Source organism: Cervus canadensis, chromosome 1 (assembly GCF_019320065.1).
Source record: "Cervus canadensis isolate Bull #8, Minnesota chromosome 1, ASM1932006v1, whole genome shotgun sequence".
NCBI lineage: Eukaryota > Metazoa > Chordata > Mammalia > Artiodactyla > Cervidae > Cervus > Cervus canadensis.
This window is the reverse complement of record NC_057386.1, coordinates 101,773,447-101,797,116: the sequence shown is the minus strand read 5'-3', so window position 1 is coordinate 101,797,116 and position 23,670 is coordinate 101,773,447. Positions and strand designations below refer to the sequence as shown.

Genomic DNA, 23,670 nt, shown 5'->3' with positions numbered 1-23,670 from the left:
CCCATATATATATATTGTCACACTGGAGTGTTAAAAACATGTGTATAGATATACATATATTAACATATGCTACACAGATGTTCAGCTTTACTCAACTTGACCCTGAGTATTCATTGGAAGGACTGATGCTGAAGCTCCAGTACTTTGGCCACCTGATGTGAAGAGCCGAGTCATGGGAAAAGACCCTGATGCTGGGAAAGATTGAGGGCAGGAGAAGAGGGTGATGGAGGATGAGGTGGTTGGATAGCATCACTGACTCAATGGACATGAGTTTGAGCAAACTCTGGGAGATAGTGGAGGACAGAGGAGCCTGATGTGCTATAGCCTGTGGGGTCGCAGAGTCGGACACGACTTATCTCCTGAGCAACAACAACAGTTTTTGGACATACAAGTATTTTCTCATTCTTTTAGTGGCTGCTTCTAAGGAGTGGTTTTACAAAATTTTGTTAAAAGTTCCCTATAGGTGAGCATTTACACCAATTGCAGTTTTGACCTTATAAATATCACAGTGAACATCGTTGGACAATTGTATATTCCCGTGACTAAATCCTTGGAAGCTGAGTTCCCTGATCAGTGTACGTTAGCACTGTGTCAGATGATGCCACGCTGCCCTCCAGCAAGCCAGATCTCTGCTTTCCTTCCCTTGTGTGTATGGCGGGGTCCCCATTTCCCAGCAGCCTTACTGAACCTGAATAATATCAGTGTTTTGATTTTCATTCACCTGTTAAACAACAAATAAGTGTCTCACTTTATTTCATATTTCATTATTAATGAGCTTAAGCATTTTTGGTGTTTTTCTGTCATTTGAATTTCTTGTTGAATTTCTGGTTTATATTTCTTGGGTTCTTGGCTCTTTCTGTGGGAATTCTTAAGGATGGTAACCTTTTGTCATACAGGCCTCAAATTTTTTTTTTAATCCATCTTTCTTTTGTATTGTAATGTTTTTCTTATAGTAGTGTTGTCAGTTGTTAATGCCTTTTTAAAATATATATTGTTTCTAGGTTTCACACCATGTTTAGGAAACTCTGTCACTGCAGGATTATAAAGATACTCTCATCTGTTTTAAAATATTTTTAAGGTTTGATTTCCCCGCTTTGAGTAATTTTTTTGTGAATGATGTGAGGTGTGGAGGTAGGTGGACCTCAGGAGTAGGTCTGACTTTTCTTTTCCTTTTTTTTTTTTTTAACTGTTTGGCCACACCGTGTGGCATGTGGCATCTTAGTTCCCTGACCAGAGATTGAACCTGTACCCCCTGCAGTGGAAGTGTAGAGTCTTAACTCCTGAACTGCCAGGGAAGTCCCTGACTTTTATTTTTTTTAATGGATTGATCTAAGAAACTCTGGATTTTAGTTCTCTAGCCTCACAGAAAGCTGTTATGAATTTAGTAGTGCTTAAAAAAAAACCACATTTTAAAAATCTCAGCAGCAGTCGGAGAGTCTTAAAAATGGCATCGGTCTGTAGGACGCGTTTTTCTCTTTGGTCTGCAGCTCTTGGTGAGGCACCCATTTGTGGATCCCATGGAACCCTGAGAGGCTCCCTGGGTGAACCAGAGCCAGAAGTTGCAGAGGCAGGGGGAGATACATCAACGGGGCCTTGTGTCTTACGGCCGAGAGCTGCTGGAGTTTGTGTGATGGGCTGCAGTGGAGGGTGAGGAGTCACTTCTATGAGGAAGGGTTTTCTTGTTTTTAGTTTTAGTTGAAAGATTGCTGGGGTACAATATTATGTTAGTTTCAGGTGTATGATGATTTGGCGTGTGCACGCGTTATGAAATGATCACTGTGATGAGTCTAGTAGCCATCTGTCCCCATACAAAGTTGTTCAGTATCACTGCCAGCGTTCCTCATGCTTTACCTGGCGCCCCCACGATGACTTACTGTACATCTGGAGGTCTGTACCACTTAATTCCCTTCCCTTTGCAAATGGGCAAAACCACCCATTTGCCCCCTCCCATCTCTTCCCTTCTGGCTTCCACTGTCTGGTCTCTGTATCTATCAGTCTCTTTGCATTTATTGTTTTCTTTATGTGCTGGATCAGCCGAGATATACCCAGTTCTTGCAGTTAACAGGTACACCCCAGATGCCCGTTGCTCCCAAGGCAGGGCAGAGTGCCCACCGCGTGTTTCCTGAAGTTAGCTTGCTTGTCATGCTCCCTGAGGCTTCATCTCTGTGCTCCTGTGAACCACCAAAGCAGGAGGAAATCAGCGTGGCAGACAGCATGCCCCTGTCCTTGCCACAGCGTGTCACGTGACCACTTGATCCAGGGCTGGGAGATGCTCACCAATACTCCAGGAGGATCAGAGTATTTGGTAAAAGCACTAACGACCGTGGCATGTACCAGTTAAGGACAAGCTTGGAAAGCAGAGAAAGATAGCAGGAAAAAAGTAACGTGTGCACTGTCACATATTCAGTATTAATACTGTTTTGCATAGATGTATCAAAGTTTAGTGATATTTATTGCTGGGCATGCCAGCTTTCTGCTATAAATAATATAGTGAACATCCGTACTGGAGTGGGTAGCCATTCCTTTTACCAGGGGAATCTTCTCAACCCAGGGATTGAACCTGGGTCTCCTGCATTGCAGGTGGATTCTTTACCATCTGAGCCACCAGGGAAATCCATGTTGAACACAACTCTGATGTTTTTTTCCAAGGCTGGCCTAAAAGTCAGATGACTGCGTCAGAAGATGTGAATGTGCTGTAAGACTCTGACACCTGCTGCCAAATTGCTTTCTGGAGTTTCCACTTGAAAATATTTCCAGATACTCTGTGGCTTCTGTCCTCTCTTCACTCACATCATGTTTTGTCTGTCTCTTCTGCCCTGAATTCATGCTCCAAGGCCTGCAACTAACACTTTCTTTATCTAGAACTGTGTGTCCAAGGCCTGTTCCACCCTCCTCCCTGTTCCCTTGTTCTTGCTCTCCTCCCATCCTGGGGGCTGTTTACTACAGAGCAGAACCACCCACAGCAGGAGACTGACTGGCGGGAGGGCCGGATCTGTCTTGGGAGATGTGGGGGCTGAGAGGGAGATGGCTCATGACCTGAGCTCCCTGCCTGTTGAAGGAAGAGGATTCTCAATGCCTGGCCGCCTGGACTCTGGCAACACCCAGAAGAGCAACTGGGTCGGGAGGGGCTGGGGGGCTGGGCCTCAACCTGGTGGGGTTGGGGTGGGAGCAGCTGCTATCAGGACCCCGTCTGCTGAGCCCTTTTCCCCTCACTCTTTCCAGTTCTCTCCTGGGACCCCTGTCCTGCACTAAGGACAGGGCCCAGGTAGGTATTTCTTAGGGTGGTATTTTCCCGGCACCAAATGCGCCCCTTTGTGATGTCAGCATTGTCCTGCGAGAGCAGCAGCCACACAGATGCCTGTCCCCCCGTCCCCCCGTGTGACAGTGGTGGGCACTGCTCACAGTGGTTGGAGGACTTGTCCCTGCTCCTCACAGGTTGTGGCGGTGCCCTGACCCAGCTCGCTGACCTTGGCCTGCTCCTGGGCAGTGTCCTCCGAATTGTAAGCCAAACAGCTCACCCCAGCTGCTTCTGATAGACCTTACAATTAGGAACATCGCCAGCACCAGTTCAAAGTTGTCTTGCCTTTGGTGGTGGCTTTGCTTTCTGCCAGGGTATCTCCACCATATTTTGGGGGGGATGCTGGTTCAGATAAGTGATTTCTTTACATTGCAATTCAGGAGACCCGGGTTCGATCCCTGAGCCAGGAAGATTCCCTGGAGAAGGAAATGGCAACCTGCTCCAGTTCTCTTGCCTGGAAAATCCAATGAATGAAGGAGCCTGGCAGGCTACAGTCCATGGGGTTGCAAAGAGTCAGACATGACTGAGCTACTTAACTTTCTTTCACTTCTTTCTTTACATTATAGTTGATTGGGTTTGTTCCTTTAACTTGACTTGTAAGCTCACTGAAGTCAGGAACCTTTTAAAAAAGTTGAGGTGTAGTTTACAGTTCTATGAATTTGGACGGACACACTCATTCTTGTAACCGTCATCACAAATCGAATGTAGAAGTGGCTCCATGCTGCCAAGTTCTCGCCTGCTTTCGCAGCTCCTTTTCCACCTCTCAGATTCTGTCTACTCTGTGCCTGTGGTTTTGCCTGTTCCAGAATGTCTTGTCAGTTCAGTGACGGGCAGTCAATGGTCCTTGTGTCTGGCCGTGCTCCTTGGCGTCCTCGTGGTGTGGGTGTGTCTGTAGCTCAGCCTTTATGTGGCTGAGGTGGCTCCATTGTGTGGCTCTTCGGGTGTCTTACCTCTTTGGCAGGTGAGGGTCAGTATTTATGTTTTCATATATCTTAGTAGACATTTTAAAATTTGTATTTTTAACAGAGGAGGGTTAAGTTGTGCAATTGATATCCTGCTTTTTTCACTCAATAACACATCTGAAAAACTGAGAATGGCAACCCACCGTAGTAGTCTTGCCTGGAGAATTTCATGGACAGAGGAGCCTGGCGGGCTACAGTCCATGGGGTGACAAATAGTTGGACACACCTGAGTGACTAACACTTACACACTTTCATATTCTCTGTCTAGAACTTGAGTATTGGATATTTCTGGTTACTCTTTCTACTTCCACTGCATTGTTCTGTCATAAATATTTTTAAGCATAATTTTAAAAAATTGGTAGGTGAATTTCCTTAGAGATTTATAGAGGTCAGATTATTGGGTCAGAGGTAATGAGGTCTGCTTTCCCACCGCTGTCTCACCCTTCTAAGCATACTCTGAGCTCTGAGCCCTCTGACATCTGCTCTGTCTCCCTCCACATTTTTTTTTTTAATTGAAGTAGTGTTGAGTTGGGCTTCCCTGGTGGCTCATCAGTAAAGGGTCTGCCTGCCAATGCAGGAGACGTGGGTTTGTTCCCTGGGTTGGGAAGGTCCCTTGGAGAAGGAAATGGCTACCCACTCCAGTATTCTTGCCTGGAAAATGCCATGGACAGAGGAGCCTGGCGGGCTACAGTCCATGGGGTTGCAAAGAGTCGGACATGACTTAGCGACTAAACAATAATAACAACAACAACAAAGTGTTGACTGACAATGTTGTGTCAGACTCTGCTGTATAGCAAAGTGTTCATCAGTTATACACATATAGACATTCTTTTTTTAAATATTCTTTTCTATTATCCCTCCGCATTTTTTCAACATGTTAGTGATCACAATGTATTCTCTTTATCCTATTTTTGTGTCTGTTCTACATGAATCTTCCTCATAACACTTGTTTAAAAAGATCAGGAACAAAAGCTCATTCTCAAAGCAGTCAGCATGGGAGAGTTCCCCCTCTCAAGCTGTGTCCCTCTCCCAGGCTGTGTCCCCCAACTCACAGTTCCCACCTACTTTGCTGGGCTCTCTGCTGGGGCTGACGGGGGACTGGGCTCCTGGCTTGATAATTAAGGCTGTTCTTTGCTGTAGTCCTGATTTCCCATTCAGCTGTGCTTTCTGAGCTTGCCTGTGATCCTTAGATTCTATCTTCAGAGATAGTTATCAGAGCAGAAAGTGACTTCTAGTTTGAATAGGCACTGGTTTTTATGTTTTCTCAGCCTGTACTGTGCATCTCATGAGATCTGTAGCTTTTGATTTCATGTATATGTATGTTTCAGCCAGGTGCCCAGGTCTGGGAGCTTTCATACAAATGTGTATTTCCACTTTGTAAGTTTTGTAACTTTTGGTATATAATGTTTTTCACCCCTTATCTGTCTTCTCAGTGAGATAATAGTGATGCCCTCAAAATGAAAGGCATCACTTTCCTGCTTTTCCTGGGGGGGTGGGGGAGCGGTGGAAGGAACACCAGAGATGGGGAGCTAGGCGTGTCAGTGAAGACTGAGAATTTTAAATGGTGGGAGGGTATTTTTGTGTCTGTGACCCAGCCACAGTGGGGAGCAGACAGGCTGAGGCTGTCGTTCTCTTCCCAGCGGGGTTCGTCCCCTTGCAGGCCTCGAAGCTCTAGCCGGGTGTGACTTGTGAGCAGTCTCCCTGCTCCTTCTCAGAATTGGCCTCCTCTCTCTCCATCCTCTGCTGTTTCTTGTCCTTTCTCCTGTCATTCCCTCTCCCACATCCTCCTCTAGTCCACTGCACTCAGCAGTGTCGGGGCGTGAGCCCCTTTAAAGCCGTGTCCCAGCTCCCAGAGAGTAGGTGAACCCCTGACCAGGACTCTCCTGGAACGGGGATCCAAGTCCTGGCTGTTCCCCTCTCTCCTGAGGTTTTCTTCCTGAAATCCCCCCTGTGGATGAGCTTGGAAAGAGGGCTGAGGTGCAAGACTGACACCCAGGCCAGAGCCCTCTCCCCAGGAACGCAGTATCTGACCTGGGATGGGGGCTGTGCGTGTTTGCACTCAGGTAACCCAGGGGTATCTGCTGGGGTCAGAGCACAGACGTTTATGAAAACTGCCGGCGAGTGAAGAGGTAGGGGTTCTGTTCTGGTGACACGCAGTGGTGGCATACGGTGGGAGTCACTGACCGCCTCCTGGGCGCCGTCCCTCCTCTGGGAGAGACAGGTGGATCACCTCAGCCTGTGGGGCATCGAGCAGGGCTGCCAGCCTCGGAGCACCCTCCCTGGAAGAAGTGTGCCAGCCATGAGTGCCAGCTCCAAGGTCAGATCCTGCTGGCCTTGAGCAAGTAATGGCTAGTTACCTTCCTCAGTAGCTGGTTGGGACCCACCTGCTCCTGGCAGGCTGTCCTGGCCCCGGGCACAGTGAGACCCAGAAGGCCCCATCCCTCCTCTGCCGAAGGAGGTGGTCTCCAGTGCCATCTCCTCAGGAAGACAGTGGTTTGTGTCAGATACTGGTGGGAATATTCCTTCAGAACACCTGTCCTGGGCTGTTGAGTGGTACTAGGAACAAGCAGTGATCAGATGGTTTTATTTGCCCTTAAGTAACTTGATTTTAACTTTGATTTTTCAGGAGAACATTAAGTTGGATAAAAGAGGAGGGCGATCATGCACCATGGCAGCGGCCCTCAGAATGTCCAGCACCAGCTGCAGAGGTCAAGGGCCTTCGCTGGCAGCGAAGGAGAAGAGCAGCAGGCCCATCCCAACCCCCCTCAGTCCCCCGCCACGCCCTTCGCCCCGGCAGCAAGCCCGTCTGCACCCCAGTCCCCTGGTTACCAAGTTTCACAGCTGATGAATCGGAGTCCTGTGGCCGGGCAGAATGTGAACATCGCCCTTCAGAATGTGGGGCCGGTGGTGGGCGGAAACCCCCAGATCACGCTGGCCCCCCTGCCGCTGCCCAGCCCCACTTCTCCAGGATTCCAGTTCAGCGCACAGCCGAGGCGATTTGAGCACGGGTCTCCATCGTACATCCAGGTCACCTCGCCGCTGTCCCAGCAGGTGCAGACTCAGAGCCCCACCCAGCCCAGCCCCGGGCCAGGGCCGGGCCTGCAGAGCGTGCGGGCAGGTGCCCCCGGCCCCGGCCTGGGCCTCTGCAGCAGCAGTCCCACTGGGGGCTTCGTGGATGCCAGCGTGCTAGTGAGGCAGATCAGCCTGAGCCCGTCCAGCGGCGGCCACTTCGTGTTCCAGGAGGGCTCGGGCCTGGCGCAGATGGCCCCGGGCACCCAGGTTCAGCTGCAGCATGCGGGGGCGCCCATCACGGTCAGCAGAGAACGGAGACTCTCGCAGCCCCATGTGCAGTCTGGGGGTACCGTCCACCACCTGGGGCCTCAGAGCCCCGCGGCTGCGGGCGGGGCTGGCCTGCAGCCTTTGTCCAGCCCTGGCCACATCACCACGACGAGCTTGCCGCCCCAGATCAGCAGCATCATCCAGGGGCAGCTGATCCAGCAGCAGCAGGTGCTGCAGGGGCCACCACTGACCAGACCTCTGCTCCCCGGGGTTGGGGTCGGGGTTGGGGGCACTTCGGCGTTTGGGATGACGTCCCCACCGCCCCCCACCAGCCCTTCCAGGACCGCAGTGCCCCCGGGCCTCTCTAGCCTTCCCCTCTCGTCTGCGGGGAGCGCAGGCGTGAGGAAGGCTCCCAGAAAGTTGGAGGAGATCCCCCCGGCCTCCCAGGAGTTGGCTCAGATGAGGAAGCAGTGCCTGGACTATCACTACAGGGAGATGGAGGCGCTGAAGGAGGCCTTCAAGGAGTACTTGATTGAACTGTTCTTCCTGCAACACCTTCAAGGAAACATGATGGATTTCTTAGCGTTTAAGAAGAAACATTATGCCCCTTTACAAGCTTATCTTAGGCAGAATGATTTGGACCTTGAAGAGGAGGAGGAAGAGGAGGAGGAGGAAGAAGAAGAGAAGTCTGAGGTTATCAATGATGAGGTGAGAAGCAGCGGGTCGTGCTATGTGGAGTTGAGTCTAGGCAACTTCAAATGAAAAGTAGTCTGTGAGCCTGGGGTGTGTATAAGATGCAGTCTCATGAGGATTTGATCCAGGAGTAAAACTGAAGAATGGATTTGCTTTTTCCTTCATGGAAGGAAAGGGCTGGTCTAGTTGGGAAGACGGTGCAGTGTGGTGCTGTGAGTAATGCTGGCTCATTTAGAACAGTGACACCTCCCTGGTTTGGAGAACTAACTGGCGTGACCCAGCTTTACCCTGTGGTCTGCCGGGTGTCTGGGCATTGTCCGGCTCTGAAGAGCCTGCAGAAGCCAGGGGCGTGGTCACCTTCCTGCTGATTGCCCAGATTTCACATTTTACTTCTGTAGGTCCACCCGCTAAAAACAGCATGGATACCATTTTTAAAGAAAGAATTTGAATCACCAGCTTGTTACAGTATATCAGATGAAATTTAAATCACTAGATACATTTTTAAGGTATCTTTATAAAATATGGTTATTACAGCAAAACAGAATTTTTTCAATTTGTAGATGTTTTAGATTTAAGACCGTGTATTTAACTCACACTTTTGCAGATACCTACAGAATGATATTTAAGATAAGACTCCTTTTTAGGTGGTGAAATTTTTGGGTGCCTGGAATGGGTACTTAATAAATCCTCCCAGGTGGGATTTTTCAACCCCGTAGTGATTCTTAAGATGCTTTTACTTACACTTCCTAAGAATGAAGCTGATCAGACAGGGTGACAGTGAGGTGCACTGTTTTGTGCCTTTGTGTTGTGTACTGTACACTATGTTGGTGGGACTGACTTTGTTTTTTGATATAGCTGAAATAATGTAAGTTTCTGTCAGCTCTTCTGCAAAGAAATCAGCTTTTGATGAACAAAAGCTGGCCTCTTTGCCCATCTCCTCATTGGTATTTATTATGTGTGGCTTTGCCATTTGGTGTTTTCTTTAACGCCCTTTCCAGGATGAACCATTTTTTATTTTCTAAAAGGCTTATATGATTTTTTTGAGGGCTTCCCCTCTGTTGCCGTGAAATAGTGAAGTTCAGTTCTCTTTATGTTTGTACACCAATGTTGTCTGTAGGCTCAGTCCCCTTTATCTGTCATTGCCATTCTGACCTGCACACAGTAGGCCAGGGTGCAAACTGCCTCTGAAGTTGTCAGGGCTTTGCTACTTGAAGACTGTCTGCCATTCCCATTTTTAAAGTTTGAAGTTACAGAATCTAAGGATGTTGTACTTGTGACTTAAATTGGAGTTTCTGCAAGATTTGCAGTTGAGTTAGGGTGTTATGTTATAAATCTGTCGTAACTTAGTTCAGTGTCCTTTTACAGGATTTGATGCAAAAACATTCCATTTTTAAACACCAGACATTGGTGAGCTATCAGCAGTAAAATTCTAACAAAATTTTGAGCAGTCTTAAAAATTATGTTGCCTTTTTTTCTCAAAATATTTCCTCTCAGGTAAAGGTTGTGACAGGAAAGGATGGGCAGACTGGTACTCCTGTTGCTATAGCAACCCAGCTTCCTCCAAATGTTTCTGCTGCTTTTTCATCCCAGCAGCAACCATTTCAGGTACTTTTCGATGGTTCTAAAATGTAGTCTCATCCGAAACTTTTCCTCATCCAGATATTTTAACCTTCAATTTACTATTTGCTCTTCAGCATTTTTTTCCCAGAGCCCATTCCTTATTTTAAAAAAGTAAAAAAGTCTTCCTGCATATAAAATTATACAACTAAATTGCATGAATAAATGACAACACAGACCTTAATGCATTATTTTTGTGTGTGTGTTGACCTGTAACGCAGTAGTAGCTTCAGCATGCATGTCATCTAATACCTGTAGTCCTGTTGAATGTGTGCTCAGGATTCCTGTGTGCTGTGTTTTCAATGTTGGTTCTTTCTTGTGTCTTCTATCTGTATTTTTGAGAACAGTGCAAACAGAGCAGAAAGAAAGATTATATAGATAAGTTGCTGTTTTCTGTAGCTGGAAGAAACCCTAAAGTAAAACATAGTTTTGAACTATCGGGACCTTAGGCTTCTAAATAGATGTTAATTGAATGCAGACTGGTTAATTTTTGAAAATTAAGTCACTCAGTGTTAAAATAAATGCCAAGAACCTAAAAGTTCAGGTCAGATTCTAGTCATTTTGGAATAGATTATGCTAGGTTCTGCAAGCAGTTTAATCTTGTGGTGGTATATCTTAAAATGCTTCTTAATTTTTAATTTTGATATAATTTCAAATGCATATAAAAGTTACAATAATAGTACAAGAACTCCCCTTATACCCTGTACCCAAAATCACTGGTTGTTACCTTTTACCCCATTTGCATTATTTTCATTTTCTCTCTCTCATATGTACACACAGACACATTTCCCCCCAAACTGAGAGTAAATTGTGGACATCATATTCGTGCACTTGTATCCCTAAGTACTCGAGCATGTAGTATCAGGTACCAGTGTCATCTGGTCTAACCAGAGTATAACAGTTGGTTCCAGAAACTGTACAGTAACTTTTACTATGACTAAGTCGCAGCTCATGTGCAAATTTAATCTCTTGTTCCAGTGATGTCCTTTGTATAGTTGTTTTTCCCCAGTCTGGGATCACAGATTGTGTTTAGTTGTCATGCCTCTCTGGTCTTCTTTAATCTAGGCTGACTTGTGAGGAGTCCTGGTCAGTTATTTTACAGAATGTCCTTTGACTTGGGCCACTAATCTACCGCCTCTTGATGAGCCTTGCTCGCATTAGTTGTCATGTTAAAGATGGCAAAGTGGATTTTCTAACTCCATTATTCCTTCTGCATTTACTAGTTGGCATTCTGCTGCAATGATGAGCTTCCTTTTTTCTCCCATTCATATATTCATATGTGGATTCTTATTTTTATTTTTTTAGATTTATTTATGTATTTGGCTGGGCAGGGTCTTCATTGCTGTGTTTGGGCTTTCTCTAGTTGCAGTGAGCGGAGGCAGCTCTTCATTGCACTGCATGGACTTCTCGTGTTGTGGTGGCCTCTTTCGTTGTGGGGTACGGGCTGTAGACACACGGGCTTCAGCAGGTGCAGTGCATGGGCTCAGTTGTGGTGCACAGGCTTAGTTGCTCTGAGGCATGTGGGATCTTCTCAGACCAGGGAACCAACCCATGTCCCTTGCATTGGCAGGTGTATTCTTAACCCCTGGACCACCATGGAAGTCCCTTATTTAAACTTACTTAATTCAGTAAAATTCATTTTTTTGGGTGCATAGTTTGGTGAGTTTTGTCAAGTGCCTCAAGTTGTATAATCACCACCACACAAGAAACAAAGTTCTCTCATCCTCCACGTGTTCCTCATGCTACATCCTTGTCATCAAATTCTCTCCCTCCCTTAACCTTTATTCTCTGTCTCTATGGTTTTTCCTTTTCCGGAATAAAATGTGAATAGAATCATATACTATAGTTTATGCTGCGTTTTCAGTCTGGCTTCTTTCATGTAGCATAATGCATTTGAAATTCAATTCATGTTGTTGAATTTACCAATGGTTTCTTTTTTTGCTGAGCAGTATTCTGTTGTATGAATGTTCCCCACATGGTTTATCTGTTCACCCTTTGAAGGACGTTGGGTTGTTTCCAGTTGTTGGCATATCTAGGAGACAGATTGCTTGGTTGTAATAAGTGTACATTCAGTTTTATATGAAACTGAGAAACTTTTCCACAATGGCTATTCCATTTCGCATTCCCACTAGCCATGAATGAGAGTTCCTCTTGTTCCACATCCTCCCCACTATTTGTTCTGCACATCCCCACTACTTGTTCTTGTCAGTTTTCTTTTGTTGTTATTCTAATACGTAAGTAGTGGTTTTAATTTTTATATCTGAAGATTAACGATATTGAAAACAACTTTTCTTGTGTTCAGTTGCCTTTTGTATATCTTCTTTGGTGAAGTATCTGTTCATTTCTTTCACCATTTTTTCCCTTATTGAGTCATTTGCTTTATGGTTGCATTTGAGAATCCTTTATATAATTTGGATGTAAGCTTTTTGTCAGATACAAATTTGGAAATATTTTTCTCTTCATTCTCAGCCTTAGCTTCTTTTACAGTGTTCTTTTATACAGCAAAACTTTTGAGTTTTGGTGCAGTCTCTTTTACCATTTTTTTCTTTTATGTATTGTGCTTTTGATATATATCTAAGAACTCTTTGCTCAACTCAGGGTCACAAAAATTTCCTCTAGTTTTTTCCCCTAGAAGTTGTATAGTTTTATGTTTTACATTTAGGTCTGTGATCCATTTTGAGTAAAGTTTTTTTTTTTTTTTGGTTGTATTGAGTCTTTGTTGCTGTGCACAGACTTTCTCAGTTGCAGCTACTCTAGTTGCCGTGCGGAAGCCTCTCTCCACAGTGGCTTTTCTTGTTGCAGAGCACAGGATCCAGCGTCTGTGGGCTCAGGAGTTATGGCACGTAGGCCTAGTTGCCCCCGCAGCCTGTGGGATCTTTGCGGACCAGGGATTAACCCATGTCCCCTGCATTGGGAGGCAGACTTTTAGTCCCTGGACTAGCAGGGAAGTCCTTGTGTAAAATTTTGTATAACATGCAAGCATAGCTAGAGGTTTTTTCCTTCACATATTGATAGTTAAGCACCATTTCTTAAAAATGCTGTCTTGTATCTGCTGAGTTGACTTTGCATCTTTGCCCCAAATCCCGTCTGTTGGGCCTGTTTCTAGGCTCTCTTCTCTCCCATTGATCTGTGTGTCTATCTTGTTGCTAATGCCATACTGTCTACTACTGCAGCTTTGTAGTAAGTCCTAAAATCAGTTAGTGTTATTCTCTTCAGCTTTATTCTTTTCCAAAGTTGTTTTGGTCGTTCTGGTTCCTTTCACTCTTCATACACTTTTAGAATCAGCTTGTTGGTATCTATAGAACATCCTGTTGGGATTGCATTGACTTGGTTGATATGTTTGGGGTGAAGTACTATCTTGACAACATTCAGTCTTCCAGACCAGAAATATGATATATTTCTCCATTTATTTTTGTCTTCTTTGATTTCTTTCATCAATATTTTATAGTTTTCAGCATGCACATTCTAGGCACATTTGGTTAGATTTCTGTCCCAAAAGTCTAGTTTTTCTGTGGTTCTTTAACTTGAAAAATTATTTTCTAGTTGTTTATTGCAAGTGTATGGGAATACAGTGAATTGTACAACCTTGCAAAAAACTCATTTATTAGTTTTAGGAGCTTTTTTTGTAGATCCCATGGAGTTTTCTACCTAGAGAAATCATGTTTGCAAAGAAAGCAAGATTTATGTTTTCCTATTTGTATACTTTTTTTTTTTTTCTTTTTCTTGCCATGTTGCACTAGCATGGACTTCCACTGTGAGGCCGAATAGGAGTGGTAAGAACAGACATTCTTACCATGTTGATCTTAGGAGGAAAGCATTTAGTCTTTCACCATTAAGTATGATGTTAGCCATAGATTTTGTAGACATCCATTATCAGGTTAGGAAAATTCCTTTTTTCCTAGTATTTGTCATGAATGGATGTTGAATTTTGTCAAATACTATTTCTGCATCTGGTTACCTAATCATGTGATGTTTCTTTTTTTGTGTAGAAATGATGAATTATATCACTTTAAGGTATAATTTGTAAACAGGGAATACACAGATCTCAAGTGTTATAGTTCGGTGAGTTTGACAAGTACCCATGTAACCCACGCATATGTCGAGATGTTCACTTCCATCAAGTCTTCTCATGTCCCTGCCAGCCATCTGCTACCCAGCTCCCAGCCCCATTTTATTCCTGTTTATTCTACTACTACTGTTTATTTATTTATCTTTAAGGTGTATTTTAACCTCACTGAGTGTTAGTTGCAGCATGAGGGATCTTTGTTGCATCATACAGGATCTTTTGTTGCTGTGCATGCACTCTAGTTGGAGCACATAGGCTTAATTGCCTGAGGTGTGTGGGATCTTAGTTCCCCGACCAGGGATTGAACCTGCGACCCTGGTGGTGCTAATGGTAAAGAACCCGCCTGCCAGTGCAGGTTAGACATAAGAGACTCGGATTCGATCCCTGGGTTGGGAAGATCACCTGGAGGAGGGCATGGCAACCCACTCCAGTATTCTTGCCTGTACCACAACAAGGGAGGTCAGGCCCTAGAGCCCATCAATGGCAACTACTGGAGCCCCCGCACCTAGAGCCTGTGCCCTGCAATAAGACAAGCCAATGCAATGAGAAGCCCTCGCAGCACAACTAGAGAGTGGCCCCCGCCCCTGCTTGCCACAGCTGGGCCAAGCGGGCTGCAGGCTACAAGGCTGCGCAGAGCTGGACATGACTGAAGCAACTTCGTGTGCAAGCATGCCCCTGGTATTGCAAGGCGGATTCTTAACCACTGGACCACTGGGGGTAGTCCCTCTTACTGTTTATTTTGATGTTCAGTTTATCTGCAGTTTGACCAATGAGAGCCCTTCCAGACAGGCTCTATGTACTTTTGACACATCCCTGTCACTCTCTGAGTACTTCCTTACCTTCTGGCACAAAATATTGAAAGTTTTTCTTCCATGTGCCTTGATTCAGTCCAGGAATCAGTCATTTCTGTAAGAAACCTGGTTCCATTTGAGGGGAATAATCATTTGAACCCAGCATTGAAGTGCTTGTGGTAATGAATGTGATACATTTTCTAAATTGGAAATTGTTGGAAAATTTATCAGTGAAACATCTTTCCTATTAGTGCCTAGAGGAATGTAATATATCAATGCATTTATAAACCACATTGATAACTATTTTTGTAAGAACAGTGGGACAGTGAAAGGCAGAGAGTGCCCGTAAATCTAGGTGCATGATCTCCACAATGACATAAATTAAACCCTCTGATTTACTGTCATACTAACCAGATTGCCAGATTAAAATTGGACAGAATCTGTTGATTTAGGTCTGTGGAAGTCTCTTCCACTTAAAAAAAAAATTATTTGTGTATTTACTTATTTGTATTTATTTATTTATATTTAGCTGCACTGGGTCTTTGCTGCTGTACGGCTTTCTCTGGTTGTGGCAAGTGGGGGTTGGGGCTGCTTTCTAGTTGTATTGTGAGGGCTTCTCATTGCCTTGGCTTTTCTTGTTTCAGGGCATAGGTTCATGGGTGCCAGTAGTTGCCATTGATGAGCTATAGAGTGTGGCCTCGGTTGTTGTGGTACATGGCACGTGGAATCTTCCTGGGTCAGGGATCGAACTTGTGTCCCCTGCATTGGCAGGTGGAGTCTTAACCACTGGACCACCAGGGAAGTCCTCTCATCCACCTTTTTTTTTTTTTTTTAAATATTTATTTATTTGGCTACAGCTGGTCTTAGTTGCACCATGTAGGATCTAGTTCCCTGACCAGCGATCAAACCCAGACCCCCTGCATTGGGAGCACGGAGTCTTAACCACTGGACTACCAGAGTACTCCCTTCTCATTCACTTTTGATGGGAGTGTAGTGTGGAAACATTTCACATGATATGGAGAAGGTGAGTGTGGGCAGGCCCTTTGACCCAAACAGCATGCTCTAAAGATACTCTTTGTGTTTGTGAGCTGGAAAACATATCTAATAATGTTCCCAGCAGCATTGTTTATGATAACCCCAAACTGGAAAGAAGCAAAATGTCCACCGAAGCAGAATAGATCTTGGTCGTGCACACTCATACAGAGGAATGCTCTGTATGAGTAATCAGTGGTGAAAACGAGTGAGTGAGTGTGAGTGGGCCTCAGCAGCACCATGCGGAGCAGAAGGGGCTAAGGAGAGCCCAGGGGCAGCATTCTTAGGTTAAAGTTCACTAGGAAGCAAAGTGTTAGTCACTCAGTCATGTCCCACTCTTTGTGACCCCATGGTCTATGTAGCCCGCCAGGCTCCTGTGTCCATGGAATTCTCAGGGTGAGAATACTGGAGTGGGTAGCCATTCCCTTCTTCAGGGTAGCTTCCCAAGCCAGGGATCAAACCCAGGTGTCCTGCCATGTGGGTGAATTCTTTACCATCTGAGCCACCAGGGGAACCTTCTTGACCTGTGGTCAAGAAGCAATAATCAGAACTGGACGTGAAACAACAGACTGGTTCAAAATTGGGAAAGGAGTATGTCAAGGCTGTATATTGTCACCTTGCTTATTTAACTTATATACGCAGTACATCATGTACATCATGCAAAATGCCGGCCAGTCTGGATGAATCACAAGTTGGAGTCAAGATTCCTGGGAGAAGTATCAGCAACCTCAGATATGCAGATGATATCACTCTAGTGGCAGAAAGTGAAGAGCAACTAAAGAGCCTCTTGATGAGGGTGAAAAAGGAGAGTGAAAAAGCTGGCTTAAAACTCAGCATTCAAAAACTAAGATCATGGCATCCCATCCGCTCCTATCACTTCATAGCAAATAGAAGGGGAAGAGGTGGAAACAGTCAGAGATTTTATTTTCTTGGGTTCCAGAATCACTGTGGATGGTGACTGCAGCCATGAAATTAAGACACTTGCTTCTTGGAATGAAAGCTATGAAAAACCTAGACAGTATATTAAAAAGTAGAGACATCACTTTGCCAACAAAGGTCCGTATAGTCAGAGCTGTGGTTTTTCAGGTAGTCAGGTATGGATGTGAGAGTTGGACCATAAAGAAGGTTGAGCACTAAAAAACTGATGCTTTTGAATTGTGATGCTGGAGAAAACTCTTGAGAGTCCTTTGGATAGCAAGGAGATCAAAGCAGTCAGTCCTAAAGGAAATCAACTCTGAATATTCATTGTAAGGCCTGATGCTGAAACTGAAGCACCAATACTTTGGCCACTTGATGCAAAGAGCTGACTCATTGGAAGAGACCCTGATGCTGGGAAAGATTGAAGGCAGAAGGAGAAGGGGACGGCAGGTGATGAGATGGTTAGAGAGTTTCACCGACTCAGTGGACATGAGGTTGAGCAAACTCGGGGAGATAGTGAAGGACAGGGAAGCCTGGCCTGCTGCAGTCCATGGGGTTGCAAAGAGTCGGACATGAGTTAGCGACTGAACAACAAGGAAGCAAAACCAAACACAGCATAGAGTGGAGCTCAGCCTGTAGGTTTTGGCACTAGGGAGAAATGTTCACCCATGGATCGGGCGGATGCCTTGATAGTGGGATGCCTTCATAGTGCACAAGGTTTCTAGGGCATTAAGCCTCAGGATCAGTACATGGGTGTTATTACTTTGTAAACTTATAAATCTTTCTACTTCTTAGCATTTTATTATGAAAAATTTCAAATAAAAAAAAACAGTGTTCAGTGGCCATTCATATCCCACTGTTTAAATTCTGTGGTAACTTTTGGGGAAGTCCCAGTTCAGAACTGTTTGTGTTACATATATATATTAATTTCTGTTTGCTTTTCAAAGATTTTGAGGTAGTATTTTTTCTTTTTGTCTGCACCACGCAGCTTACAAAATCTTAGTTCCCTGACCAGTGAAAACCTGGCCCATGACAGTGAAAGCGACAAGTCATAACCACTGTACTGCCAGGGAATTCCCCCAGATGGTTTTTATAACAGTTATTTAGATTTTTAAAAAATTCTAATTGGAGATTATTTGTCAGTGATTATAATGTTAAAGGGAATGAATAATAATTAGAGTTCTGTAACCTTATCCCAACTATTGATTTTTTTTCCATTTAGAAAAAATTTATTGAAAAATAGTTGATAAACTGATTTCAGTTATATACACATATATATATAAATGTATATATTCTTTTTTTTTTTACATTTTCTTCCATTATAAATTATTACAAGACATTAAAAATATAGTTCCCTGTGCTGTACAGTAGGTCCTGGTTGCTTATCTGTTTTATATACAGTACTGTGTATCCTTTAATCCTAAATTTCTAATTATCCCCCAATGATTGATTTTTTATTCTTATATGTGTGTTCATGTTTTTATGTGTATAGTTAAAAGTTTATAGTTATAAAGTGGTAGCTTAACTTGATTTAATAGACATACTTGCAGAAAGAAGGCATGAGTGATTTGTTTGTGCTTTCCTCTCCTTTATCCTTACTGAAGAATAACCTTGAGGAAACTTCTTTTTAGAATCTTGAATTGAGAGGCAAAGTCCTGTCTACTCACAAGTAGTTCTTTTCTTTTGCAGGCGCTTAGTAAGGTCATCATTTCACTGACCATGTCCTTTTCTTTCACCCAGCCCTTGATATATACCCCATGGTGCTACTCAGGTTACATGTGTTGTTTAAATTGGATAGAAATTTACCCATTGGTAACCACTAAATAGAGCTGTTGGTCTTAATATTTTTCTCCAGAGTAACATAAGTCTCCTATTCTTTTCTGTCAGCTACATCCCCAGTTCCTTCAACTGTTCTTTTTTATTCTCCCCCATAAGTGTTTTTTTTTTTTAAAGAGTTCTAATATATGATTGTTATTTAAAATCAAATTGGTATTTTAAAGACAGCAGTGTCTTTCCCATTAAAATATTCATGAAGACATATAAGATGAAACTAAAAATCATTCTGAAAACCAAGAAACAGTGGCTATCAGGAATTAGGCAAAGAGAAGTATCTTTGATGACATAGTCTTTTATGTTTAATGAAGTGTAATTTGTCAGTTTCTTCATATGCATGTCCAATCTTCTAGCTCATTTGGTTGTAAAGCCTTCTCATTCCATTTGTGTTGCTTTAGAGTCTTAAGGAACTGACAGGGTTGTGTAAGTCTGCGTCTCCCTCTGGGCTGTCTGCTCAGTTTTTTTAATCTGCCATCCATCCTTACGCAGCACTGTGCTGCCCTGGTGTCCACACCCTGCGGTGAGTCTTGAAGTTCAAATCTGTTTTCCGTTCACTGACCTCTGCATCCCCACTCTACTGTTCAGCCTATCCAATGAATTTTTTAAATTTCAGACACTTTTTCAGTTCTAAAATCTCTTATTTGGTTCTCTTTTTATTTTTTTGCTGAAATTAATTTATTTACACCAGTGTTTCTGATGTAAAGTGATATATATATTCTTTTTCAGATTGGTTCTATTTTTTAATAATTTTTTTTTTCTGTGAAGGTTTCCTCTCATCCTTCATAAAAACATTCTTTTATGTCCTTGGACTTACTTATTAAAGCTGCTGTGAAATCCCTGCTGCTAATCCCAGCATGTGAATTGTCTAGGGGTTGGTGTCCATCGATTGTTTCCTGAGTATGATTCATGTTTTCTTGTCTCTTTGTGTTTTGAAGTAATTTTGAATTGGATTTTGGGTGTTGTGAATAATAGGTTGCAGAGACTCTGAGTTCTGTTAATATTCTTCTGAAGAGTATTGATGGTTTTGCTCTCACATTTAGTTAACGTGATTGAACTGAGACGGTGAACCCTGTCTCCTGAGATCTCAGTGCAGTTATGCTGGCCTGTGCTTGGAGCCTTGGCATGTGTGTGGTAGGAGGCAGCCAGAGACCAGGCGAGAACTTGTGGCCCCCTCTCCAGCTGCCCCCTGTGGTGACTCCCCCTCACTTCTCCTGTGGTCTCCTGTTCTCCATCCTAGTGGTCTTCAAGCCAGCGAGGCCCTCTGTCTCTGGGTCTGAGGCCTGCCTGTGCCAAATGCCATAAGCCTAGAAACCTCTCCTATTGATAGTTCCAGTTCCTCCGTGCAAGTATCGGGTTCCATCCTATATCTGCCCACCTTTTCACATTTTTAATGTTTCTTTTAGAGTTTATATTTATCTGGAATGTTTGGCCCAGTGGGAAGTTCTTGGCCATTACTGGACACAGAACCCTGTACCAGTTTCTTCTGTTGAAAAAAAAAACCCAAAACACCCTCTTCTTGATTACAGAAGTAATACGTGTTCATCGTAAGACATTTGGAAAATTTAGAAAAAGTGCACACACACCAATTATAAATTAATTGTAATCTTGTCCCCAAAGATAACCACTGTTCACATATTGTCTGTTTTTCTATATCATTCTTTTCTCTCCTCCTCCCTCCCCCAATCTTTGTTACATGTAAACGGGGGTGGGGTGGAGTCCTTACTTTGCCTTTTCATTACTGAGTCCCTGCATCATGTGAGGCGAAACTTGCTGCATGGCTGGTCCTGGTGGTGTAGTATCCATTGCTAGGTGGCAAGGATCAACAACTGCTCTCACAGGCGGTTAACTTTGTTCAGACATCTAGAACTTGCATTTAAAATGTCTTGATAAGTAGAGTGGATATAGTTGAATTATTTAAAAATAATTAGCAACTGTTAACCTCATTTTTAGCATTCAGTATGTCTGCCAGGTGGTGCAGAGATGTCAAAGGTGTAGGGTACCCAGACTCAGCTAGTTTCTGTCTTTGCTGGTAGCTTTTCATTAGAACATTTTAAATAACCTATATGTATTTCACACAGCTATATATCAAGTAGGGTGCTAATTGCAGTACCATTTTGAAGTTAGATTGTTATTAATTGGAGTTTTAGTGCCATTTCCCAGTAGGAAGACAGTTTCAACCTTTCTTCTTATCATTCAGCTTTGTGATTTTGGCGGGCTGTGTGACGACAGGTAGTGTAATGATTAGGCGAAGCTGTGGTCCTGGACGAGATTAAGACTTCCCGCATTAGCTTCTGCTGTCATTCTGTGTGCATTTGCCTTGATCTGAAATTCCATTTAAAACCAGAATGCAAGTCCTTTTTTATTCTCCAGAGGTAAGTTAGAACTTAAATTATTTTTTACAATATATTGGGTAGATAACATTTCTCAAAAATGAATGAAGTCAGTGTTTGGGATAATTATGACAGTTTTAGTTTACATTCATTCTTGTGATGCACTTAAATTATGAAAACCTCAGTTTTTCTTTTTTTTCCCCCAGCAGCAGGCCCTTGCAGGGACCCTGGTGGCAGGAGCCGGAAGTGCAATCGAAACGGATCCCTTTAAGAGACAGCAGGCGGGACCCCCGGCAGGTATGTCATGGAGCACAGGCTCAGGGGCCTACAGAGCCAGTTGGCTTCTTAGTTTGGGAGTTCCAGTGTAGTGGCCACCTGTTTCTGAAGCGTGGCCCTTAAAGAATTTAGTTCTGGTTCGTTTCTACTTCGAAAGTTAATTTTTCTTTGGGTAGTAATCAACTAAAAAAAATATTCCTGTGCGTGTTTATGTGTACTGAAGTTAGAAGTTTGTTAGTTGAATAGGTATATTCCAGTTTCATTTTCTGTGTGCATTTATAGGCTCATGTCCTCAAGTGTAAAGCCATCTGCCTTTTCAAATTGTCATTAATTTTTTCAAACTGGATTTTTTCTCCAACTTAGAAACTTAATACACATTTTGTGTAAAAGATTCAAACAGTTAAGCAGGGTGTAATTTGAGCTCACCTCTGGTTTGGTATTCCTTCTCCGTTCCCTAGCCACAGAGCTGGCTGCATTTGCTCATTTTCCCAGACAAGCATTGCTTCAGGTGTGTCATTCTGAAAAAATTCAAATGCGATCCTATATGCACTGTTACGCCTTTAATATTAAACGACTAGATCATATTTCCCAGTCATGGACCTCATTCTTTTTGATGGCTGCAAAGTATTGCACTTGGTGCATGGATGTTTCATTTATTCATTAAAGAATAATGTCATTTGTTAGTGTTATCTTTTTTCTGTTATAATCAAAACAGGATTGAACGTTTAGGTTCACATTTTTTTCCTACATGTCTGTGCATGTTTGTAAAAGCAGTACTCCAAGAATGAGACTGCTGATCAGAGTGTGTGCATAGGTAAGGGTTAGTGATGCTACGTTGCCCTCCAAAAGGATAGGGCCAGTTTTTGCCCTCATTAGCAGTTTCTGGTTCTCTTAAATTTTGGCCATGTTATTAAGTATGACCAATCTTTTAATCTTTGTCAGTCTTATGGGTGAAAAATGAAATGTTTGTTTTGACATGGATTTCTTTCATTTCAGTAAGGTTGTAGTATCTCTTCACATTTTTAACCATTTGTGAATGTGTCCCTCCACTAGCTGTTTGTGTTCTTTGCCCGTTTTTGTCTGTCTGGTTGTTGAGCCTTTTCATATTAATTTGTAAGAGCTTTCTGAATGTTGCCCATCATGTATGTTGCAGATATTGTCTCTTAGGTTGACGCTTATCCTTTGCCTTTTTATGATGCTTTTCTTTATATTTACAAGTTTTTAACAGAAAAAATTGTATTTATCAACCTTTTATGGCTTCTGCATTTTGGTTCATGCATAGAAAGGCCTCTCTGTTCAAAGATGATAAAAACACTTACACATGTTTTTTCTACTACTTTTGTGGTTTTATTTTTTACATCAAACTGCACCTTTTCTGAAAATTATTCTAGAGCAGTCTAAGAGACCTCGACTTGAAGTGGGTCACCAAGGGGTAGTTTTCCAGCACCCAGGGGTGAATACAGGAGTTCCTCTCCAGCAGTTAATGCCGACAGTTCAAGGTAAGACCCAGCGCCAGAACTAGTTCTCCTAGTTCAGAAAAAGGGAGTGCAGAGAGGGCTTAGGGAAGTAGCACCAGGCTGAACGTGTGCAGTCCAGGTAGCATATCCAGGTGGTTTTTGCCACTGGGACGTTCCTCTGAGTCCCACTTAACACAGCATGAAGAAACCACTGGAGACCAGCTCTTGTCACCTTAGCGGAGCCGCACGCCCCACTGTCCTCAGCTTCTCTCCGGTTTTCCCTCCTGTGTATTTTCTGACTTGCTGCTGTGGTAGGGACCCTGCGGTTAGTCCGTGCCTGCTCTGCTTGGTGCTAACTCGCAAAGGCCGAGCGCCTTTCTTTCCTTGTTTGTGTGCTCATTTATCACGTTAGACCTAATACACACAGGTTTCCCGCCAGTTAAATTTCCCCTTTGAGTGTGTGGTGCTGTCAGCGCAGGGTCTGTGACAGCGCTGGGAGGTGGAAGCGAGCCCCGGAGTCAGGGCTGCTGGGTCTGCCCTTTCTTGCAGGAGGAATGCCTCCTGCCCCGCAGGCCGCTCAGCTCGCCGGCCAGAAGCAGAGCCAGCAGCAGTACGACCCCTCCACCGGGCCCCCGGTGCAGAACGCCGCCAGCCTGCACACGCCTCCGCCGCAGCTGCCCACCAGGCTGCCCCCGGCCGGCCTCCCTGCCGCGCCCCTGCCACCCGCGCTGCAGTTCCCCCCGCAGCCGCAGATGGCAGAGCCCCAGACCCAGCTCCCAGTCCCTGTGAAGACGCAGCCGCCCAACGCTCCGGTCTCCGCACCCCCGCCCGGCCAACTCCCCACAGCTCCCCCGCAGTCCACGCCACCCACCCTCCACATCCCGATGCCTGGGAAGGCGCAGATGCAGGCCCCTCCACTCCCGGCCCAGCCACAGGTACTGCGGGCCCTTGCTGTTCCCCAGGTTAGAGGGGGAAGAAAAGACAGGTGGTTTGTTGGATGGGACAGTGCGTGGCTGGATAACTCACTCTCTCTTAGCAGCTCGCTCTCCACTGTGGAGCAGTTAATTCACTAGTTGCAACATCGTTTTATTTGGTTCTGCAGTCCTAGTTATTGTTAT

At 44.2% G+C, this 23,670-nt stretch overlaps 1 protein-coding gene across 12 annotated transcripts in view; it reads left to right on the top strand.

Moving 5' to 3' along the window:
• Nucleotides 1–23,670, top strand: part of EP400 (E1A binding protein p400) — a 107,473-nt gene that overhangs the window by 14,743 nt on the left and 69,060 nt on the right. For 3 of the 12 annotated variants that reach the window (XM_043488578.1, XM_043488568.1, XM_043488658.1), the window contains exons 2-6: nucleotides 6,887–8,247; nucleotides 9,727–9,837; nucleotides 21,026–21,116; nucleotides 22,487–22,594; nucleotides 23,102–23,487. In XM_043488578.1, the coding sequence (XP_043344513.1) occupies nucleotides 6,922–8,247; nucleotides 9,727–9,837; nucleotides 21,026–21,116; nucleotides 22,487–22,594; nucleotides 23,102–23,487 (2,022 nt within the window). In that variant the 5' untranslated portion in view covers nucleotides 6,887–6,921. The remainder of the gene's footprint in view (nucleotides 1–6,886; nucleotides 8,248–9,726; nucleotides 9,838–21,025; nucleotides 21,117–22,486; nucleotides 22,595–23,101; nucleotides 23,488–23,670) is intronic. The other 9 variants (XM_043488635.1, XM_043488626.1, XM_043488664.1 and 6 more) reach the window with 7 other exon arrangements.